General features: G+C 43.0%; 1 protein-coding gene across 2 annotated transcripts in view; it reads right to left on the minus strand.

Moving 5' to 3' along the window:
- LOC106566953 (histone-lysine N-methyltransferase PRDM16) overlaps window positions 1-8,946 on the minus strand; it is a 419,760-nt gene that overhangs the window by 320,987 nt on the left and 89,827 nt on the right. For both annotated transcript variants that reach the window (XM_082960172.1, XM_045693333.2), the window contains exon 2: window positions 5,324-5,709. In XM_082960172.1, the coding sequence (XP_082816298.1) occupies window positions 5,324-5,709 (386 nt within the window). The remainder of the gene's footprint in view (window positions 1-5,323; window positions 5,710-8,946) is intronic.

The following is an 8,946-nucleotide window of genomic DNA, read 5'->3' on the forward strand; positions in this document are numbered from 1 at the left end:
GTTATATTATGATGTGATAAAGAAGAGCATAACAGCTTTTAAATGGATGACTGCGGGTGGCTCTGCTGTTCCAGTGGGGGGAGCAGAGAGACAGGCTGAATGGACGTTGCCCCAAGCTAAGCATCTCCTAGATTGAGCTGTCCGTCTCGGGGAAATGCATCTGAGTTCAGGGGCGAAAATCTGATATCAACTTTGGGGGGGACAATTACATGAAATTTTCTCAAGAGCAATTCCTGAGGGGGACACCAAAAGTAGTGCTGTAACACATAGCCTACATTGTAATATGGTAAATGTATATTGAGGAACCAAAGAAATAAGGTGTTTGCCGTACTCCTAACTACCGGTACCCAAAACTACACAACTACTCACAACAGCAATACCATTGCCTTTAACAAATCTTAGTTCAGTCACCAGTTTAAGTTGAGAGTGGGGGTATCCATGGCATTTTCCAATTATGTTCCTATTTTACAAGTAAAAAAAATGGAGAACCTTTCATAATGTTGCCAAACAAAGACTCAACAAACTTACCTGAGACTCCCTGTCTCTGCCAGTCTGTCCCTGCATATCTGTCCCCAACTCTGCTGTCTGTGTGCCATCTGTTGCCTGCTCTGCCTAATGACATCATTGTGAAACATTTCCATTAGAATTTCATTTCTTTCTTATGAACATTTTATCAACTAGTCTTTGAGATATTAGGCTACTAGGCTTCTTACTTTGCCGTTTGGTGTACTGAAAAATACTCTGATGTCCGTCTTTTATTTTTCTGCCATTTTTCTACCTGGCTGGCTGGCTACACACACACACAGTGTGTAGGTTATTTACAGTAGGAGATGGGCTTCTATCATCTTATCTTTTATCATTCTATTTGGGCTTCGATCTAAAAGGTAGCTAGCAAATGTGAAACGGATTAAAATGACAAGAGTTGACAGCTGTATGAGTTCACCATTTACACAACATATGCTGCAACCTTTTGTAATTTTAATAGTTTGTTTCATATTGGCTGGCTTCCAACAATAGCTGAATTTGCAAAGCTAGCGAGCACCAATTCAGTTTCAGTGGTGTTTGCTATAATCTTTGCTACCCGGGTTAAATAAAATAAATAAATAAAAGTTCCCTTGCGACAATTTAGCTTTTGCAACGAGACCATTAAATATATTTAAGACAATGGTAGAAGAGAGTGTAGTTCTGTTCAGTTTGGACTTCAGTTTATTGCTAACCTTATCACAGGGACTTTGAAGCACTAACTTACATCATCTGCATGCTGATCTCGGAATAAATTGACGATAGCAAAGATTCCATCTTTGACGAGGCCACATAAATGGAATAGGTACTAGCTAGCTTAATAGTTCATATTTGCGCGCTAGCTCTGCATATTCAGCTAGTGTGTGTGCGCGATTGACTGGATTAACTTTACATCAGTTACGTTCATTGAGTGCCTTTCAGACAGTGGCTACGACCCCTCTGTTACCTTGCCAGTGGATCAAACCATTGTGAGGAAAAGGGTGGGGGGGTCGCAATCTTTTGAAACTTAAAAACGCGCTATTAAGTGTCTATAATCAGCACAATTGCTTTCATTGCGTATTATTAATATTATTTAAATTACATAGTTATGTTTCAGTGATATATTGGGGGGGACAAATGATATTTTTCCCAGGATGGGGGGGTCGTGTCCCCCCCGTCCCCCCCCCGCGATTTCCGCCCCTGTCTGAGTTAACACCTCGCCATCGCCCAACGCCCTGGGACAGACAAGACTGGACTTCCTTCTCTTCTCTCTTCTGGATCATTCTAATTATCCAGGAATGGATGGTGGCGTTGGACTGATCACACACAGACTTCAAGAGACATACACACACACACAATTTCTAACACGCACACATAAACTCATATACACACTAAGACACACACAAACACACTAAGACACACAGACACACACACCTGAGCTTTCACCCATTGAGCCCCATTCACACTCAGCGTATTAACTCTCACGGCCCACGCTTACAAAAAGATTGCTGGTTTGAAACTATAGTAAAAGTGTGAAGCATTTATTTGGGCTGTCGACTGTGTTATTTTGGATAGAGTAATTGCAGAATTGAACTAACTGCAGTTACACTGCATAATTACTGCAGTAAAAAAGAAACAACATTATTTTTGTTGCGGTATTTGCAGCACACTGCAGTTATACAGCACTCTAACTGCAATATTTTTTTGTATGGGCAATTACACACACACACACACACACACACACACACACACACACACACACACACACACACACACACACACACACACACACACACACACACACAGCACACACACACACACACACACACACACACACGCACACACACACACACACACACACACACACACACACACACACACACCAACCATACTTCATCTTAACTCCACATACTACCCACACCGATATTATTACACGCCAGTCTGTGCTATTACTCCAACCAACACTCATTCTATAGGTGGATCCATATCCACACTACACCTTACAGTATATACACAATCCATTCAACTCCCATTCAATATTCCCACAATGACGACTACTAGCATTAAAACCCTCCACTGAGCATTGGGTATATAGGATCACATTTAGACAAACATGTCCCCCGTTTAGTTGGGGCTAGAGGGGACAGACAGACATATAGACAGGGGGCCTCCTCCATCAAGGCCCATTAACAGCCCTAACCCCTGCTTTCTTAGGGCCCCATCTCTCCTGTCACTCTACCATCACTCTCCCTCTGTTCCCTCCCTCAGTCTTCCTTCTCTCACTCTTTCTCCCTTTGTTCCCTCCATCCCTCTCTCTCTAGGCCTGTATATTTATCTTAGACCAGTTTGGGGAGGGTTCCTGGGGGAGTCTCATGATGGCTATCGATGGCTAGGCTGTTATGACTATCTATGATAAGAGCCTTTTGCTCTGAGCCCCGCTGAGAGAGAGAGAGAGAGAAGCCAAAATAATTGACACTCAATGAAATATATATTTAGAACGGGGTCCTGACTAGATCTCACAACTAGCTCCGTTATTGGCTTACTGCTATTATAGTATTATATTATAGTATATGAAAGACACAGACAATGATCTCTGACTGGAGTCTGACTTAGTTATGGAGCTATCAGACCTCTTTAGGCAGTACTCTCGCCAGCGAGCAGCAGGCCATAAGCCGAGCCCTCCAAATCAACGTGCTGAGCGAAGCAGTCATTTTGAGCCTGAAACATGAGTGTTGTACAGGGTCAGGCAGGAGCAGCGAGGCTGATGACTCCCAGCCAAACTGCTTTGAGAGAGACAGAGATGGATTGCATGGGCAGAATGCTGGGGATAATCAGCCTCACACACACAATTCACAGGATTGAGCATGCATGTGACCCTCACCGACACGTTTACTGAAACGTTGAAGCATGTCAACTGTCCCTGTAAATAGGAAAATAAACTCAAACATTGCAGGGAGCGCACACGTCTGCTAGTGTTACACAAGACTATGGTTATACCCAGCAACTGCATACTGTGGTTGGCTCAGCCAGCCTACATACTGTACAGTACACCCTGTCTGAAGTGGCTACCTCCAAACTATACCCAACCTTTTAGTGACGTGATGTGTAATTACATGTGAAGGTAACGCTATAATATCAGACTATACAATATATGTGAATTACCAAAATGGCAGTCTGCTGAAATGAGAAGCAGGCCTGGACCATTCTACTAGAGAGAGAGAGAGAGAGAGAGAGAGAGAGAGAGAGAGAGAGAGAGAGAGAGAGAGAGAGAGCCCAACTTCAATATCCTCTAATGTCATGTTGAAATGAAAATGTATAGTTCAATACAAACTAGCTGCAACGACCCTGGCTGCACGCTTCTTCGATTTCCATATCGTGTGGCGTGACCAAACGGGTGAGCTCCGGCAGACCGACGGGGGGAGGCGGCACCGAAAAGCCGATACCTCCATTAATCAGTTAGATTTTCCAACATTGGCGACTGATTGAATTTAAAGAGAGGGTGCTGGGCCGGTTCAAAGATGACATCCAATGGTAGTATGAAATGCAAACGGAAAGAGCGTCTTCATTTGGCAGCTAGGTGGTTGCATTTGGCTAAGGAGCTAACAACGAATCATTCCTAGTGCCGTTCACTTCAAAGGTTGCACCTCAGAAAAAGACCCTTAATTTGCAATTTTGTCATTTCAGACTGTGTCCGAATATTTATCACTCTTTACAGGTACTGTAAAGCTACCCAGCAAGCCGGGAACATTTCCCCAGAACATTATCTAAGATTCCCATTCAGTTCTACTTAGGGTTTAATCTAATATCCAGCAAACGTTTTAGATTAAATATCCCTGGAATGTTCTGCTAAAGTTCACTAAAATGTTTTCCACAACATCTGTAACAACCACCACAGAACATTCCCCAAACGCTCTTCTTATGTTTCCAGGTAATGTAATAACACAATGTTCTTAGAACATGCAGCAGCAACAAAATGTGGGAACAATAGAAGTGATTCTGAGGAAATATTATAGGAACATTCTGCTAATGTTGGAGATATTACTACTAAAACCTATAACAACAAACAAGAAACATTCCTGGAACATTCTGCTAATGTTGATGGAGATATTACTACTAAAACCTATAACAACAAACAAGAAACATTCCTGGAACATTCTGCTAATGTTGAAGACATTACTACTAAAACCTATAACAACAAACAAGAAACATTCCTGGAACATTCTGCTAATGTTGATATTACTACTAAAACCAATAACAACAAACAAGAAACATTCCTGGAACATTCTGCTAATGTTGATATTACTACTAAAACCTATAACAACAAACAAGAAACATTCCTGGAACATTCTGCTAATGTTGATATTACTACTAAAACCAATAACAACAAACAAGAAACATTCCTGGAACATTCTGCTAATGTTGATATTACTACTAAAACCTATAACAACAAACAAGAAACATTCCTGGAACATTCTGCTAATGTTGATATTACTACTAAAACCTATAACAACAAACAAGAAACATTCCTGTGAGTCTGTTAATAAGTTATTCTGTAAGGATATGACATGATGATCCAGATTGGTTCTAAAAACATTACTTCCACGATAATGCAAATAGTTCTGTGTCGAATGTTTTATACAAACTTTGTATAATCATCAGCACAACTGTCCAGTTTTTGTGTTATGAGAACATTTGCAACAACCTAATGAAAGTTCTTGGAATTTTCACAGAACCAATGTTGGTTTGCTGGGTACAAACTGGGTGTGAGAGCTAAATCACATAGTAAAGACATCTACAGAATGCCTACAGAACAATGACCTACCTCCCATCCGAAGGAGCTGTCTTTGACCGTGGCACTCTGCAGTGCGCTGTGAGGTCCAAAGTGCTCTCCCATCCCGATCCGGGTTTTGGCCCATATCCCCAGGCCTGCTCCGGGCACCGAGGACTCGCGCAGCTCCAGGTCGCCGGGAATGTCGCCGGGCACCTTGTAGGGCGAGCCTTCCCTGGGCGTGAAGGGGATCTCGTGGTGATGACGGTGGCTGGGATGGTGGTGGGGATGGTGGTGGTGGTTGTTGGGGTGCGGGGACAGGGGTCCTACGGAGATGGGGGACATGATGCTATCCTCGGTCTCCTCCTCCCCACTATCAACCCCTCCTGCCGGGAGGTGGGCCTCTGTCTCGTACATGCTGTCCACTGGCTCAATGTCATCTGAGACAGGAAGGGAAAGTGAGAGAGTTAGTTTATGTACAATATCTTAAATATTCAACCATTGATTAACTACACACGTCAATTGAGAATCAAAGAGGGAAAGGAGAGCGAGAGAATGACTACAAAGTATATACGGAATACATGCCTTCAGAGTGAGAAAGAGATGCTTGACATTCACTCCAGTATCTTGGCCTATTCTCTGCAATCAGTCCATTTTGGCAGTTTATACCAGTATCACCAAAAGATTGTACGTTGTATAGACAGGACTTTTACACTGTAGACATTATCACCAATAGAGCTTAACCATACCGGGCCACTCTAGGACTGATCTACTAACTGACTCATACAACCCAAACAAGCGAAAGACGGAAAACCTAAAAAGCCTTCAGACCCAGGTATTCCCAGTCAAAACATTCCCCACCGTCAGAGGAAGCCCTGATTGGACATGGTGTTCCATTCAGTCACAACCACTGCCATTTCCTGCCAGGTCATCTTACAGATAATGGGGGAGAAATGACCCAGGCATTGACAGTCACTCGCCAGTTTAGATTAGTCATCTATGCTTGTCACTGTTCTGTGGCTGACAGCGTAATTGTGGTGTTCAGGTTTCCACCGTTCAACGATAACGACAAAGACAAAGAATTAGAAAGGCACGAGCCTAGCTAGACACACCATCTGCCTCAACTCCTAACCTCCCTCTCGCACAGTCATGGCCAGATCACTTGGAGAAAGTCAGATGTACACTATACAGTTGAAGTTGGAAGTTTACATACAACTTAGCCAAATACATTTTAACTCAGTTTTTCACAATTCCTGACATTTAATCCTAGTAACAATTCCCTGTTAGGATCACCACTTTATTTTAAGAACGTGAAATGTCAGAATAATAGTAGAGAGAAGATTTATTTCAGCTTTTATTTCTTTCATTACATTCCCAGTGGGTAAGAAGTTTGCATACACTCAATTAGTATTTGGTAGCATTGCCTTTAAATTGTTTAACTTCGTTCAAATGTTTTGGGTAGCATTCCACAAGCTTCCCACAATAAGTTGGGTGAATTTTGGCCCATTCCTCCTGACAGAGCTGGTGTAACCGAGTCAGGTTTGTAGGCCTCCTTGCTCGTACACGCTTTTTCAGTTCTGCCGACAAATTTTCGATAGGATTGAGGTCAGGGCTTTGTGATGGCCACTCCAATACCTTGACTTTGTTGTCTTTAAGCCATTTTGCCACAACTTTGGAAGTATGCTTGGGGTCACTGTCCATTTGGAAGACTCATTTGCGACCAAGCTTTAACTTCTTGAATGATGTCTTGAGATGTTGCTTCAATATATACCCATAATATTCTGTCCTCATGATGCCATCTATTTTGTGAAGTGCACCAGTCCCTCCTGCAGCAAAGCACCCCCACAACATGATGCTGCCACCCCCGTGCTTCACAGTTGGGATGGTGTTCTTCGGCTTGCAAGCCTCCCCCTTTTTCCTCCAAACATAACGATGGTCATTATGGCAAAAGAGTTATATTTTTGTTTCATCAGACCAGATGACAATTCTCCAAAAAGTATGATCTTTGTCCCCATGTGCAGTTGCAAACTGTAGTCTGGCTTTTTTATGGCGGTTCTGGAGCAGAGGATTCTTCTTTGCTGAGCGGCCTTTCAGATTAGGTCAATATAGGACTCGTTTTACTGTGGATATAGATACTTTGTTTCCTCCAGCATCTTCACACGGTCCTTTGCTGTTGTTCTGGGATTGATTTGCACTTGTCACACCAAAGTACGTTGATCTCTAGGAGACAGAACGCATCTTCTTCCTGAGCGGTATGACGGCTGCATGGTCCCATGGTGATAATACTTGCGTACTATTGTTTGTACAGATGAATGTGGTACCTTCAGGCGTTTGAAAATTGCTCCCAAGGATGAACCAGACTTGTGGAGGTCTACAATTTTATTCTGAGGTCTTGGCTGGTTCCTTTTGATTTCCCCATGATGTCAAGCAAAGAGGCACTGAATTTGAAAGTAGGCCTTGAAATACATCCACAGGTACACCTCCAATTGACTCAAATGATGTCAATTAGCCCATCAGAAGCTTCTAAAGCCATGACATAATTTTCTGTAATTTTCCATGCTGTTTAAAGGCACAGTCAACTTAGTATATGTAAACTTCTGACCCACTGGAATTGTGATACAATGAATAATAGGTGAAACAATCTGTCTGCAAACAATTGTTGGAAAAATTACTTGTGTCATGCACAAAGTAGATGTCCTAACCGACTTGTCAAAACTATAGTTTGTTAACAATACATTTGTGGAGTTTTAAAACTGTGGAGTTTTAAAACTTCTGACTTCAACTGTATATACAGAATTATGTGGACACCCCTTCAAATTAGTGGATTTGGCTATTTCAGCCACACCCATTGCTGACAGGTGTATAAAATCTAGCACACAGCCATGCAATCTCCATAGACAACAATTAGCAGAAGAATGGCCTTACTGAAGAGCTCAGTGACTTTCAACATGGCACAGTCGTAGGATGCCACCTTTCCAACAAGTCAGTTTGTCAAAATTCTGCCCTGCTAGAGCTGCCCCGGTTAACTGTAAGTGCTGTTATTGTGAAGTGGAAATGTCTTGGAGCAATAACGGCTCAGCCACAAAGCGGTAGGCCACACAAGCTCACAGAATTGAACCACCGAGTGCTGAAATGCGTAGCACGTACAAATCGTCTGTTCTCGGTTGCAACACTCACTACCAAGTTCTAAACTGCCTCTGGAAGCAACGTCAGCACAAGAACTGTTAGTCGGGAGCTTCATGAAATGGGTTTCCATGTCCGAGTAGCCGCAAACAAGCCAAAGATCACCATGCGCAATGCCAAGCGTCAGCTGGAGTGGTGTAAAGCTCACAGCCATTGGACTCTGGAGCAGTGGAAACACGTTCTCACTCTTCACCATCTGGCAGTCTGACGGATGCAACTGGGTTTGGCGTATGCCAGGACAACCCTACCTGCCCCAATGCATAGTGCCAACTGTAAAGTTTGGTGGAGGAGGAATAATGGTCTGGGGCTGTTTTTCATGGTTCGGGCCCCTTAGTTCTGGTGAAGGGAAATTTTAACACTACAGCATGACATTCTAGACTATTCTGTGCTTCCAACTTTGTGCCAACAGTTTGGGGAAGGCCCTTTCCTGTTTCAGCATGACAATGCCCCCTGTGCACAAAGCCAGATCCATACAGAAATGGTTTGTCAGATCG

Source organism: Salmo salar, chromosome 13, assembly GCF_965601325.2.
Source record: "Salmo salar chromosome 13, fSalSal1, whole genome shotgun sequence".
Taxonomy (NCBI): Eukaryota; Metazoa; Chordata; class Actinopteri; order Salmoniformes; family Salmonidae; genus Salmo; species Salmo salar.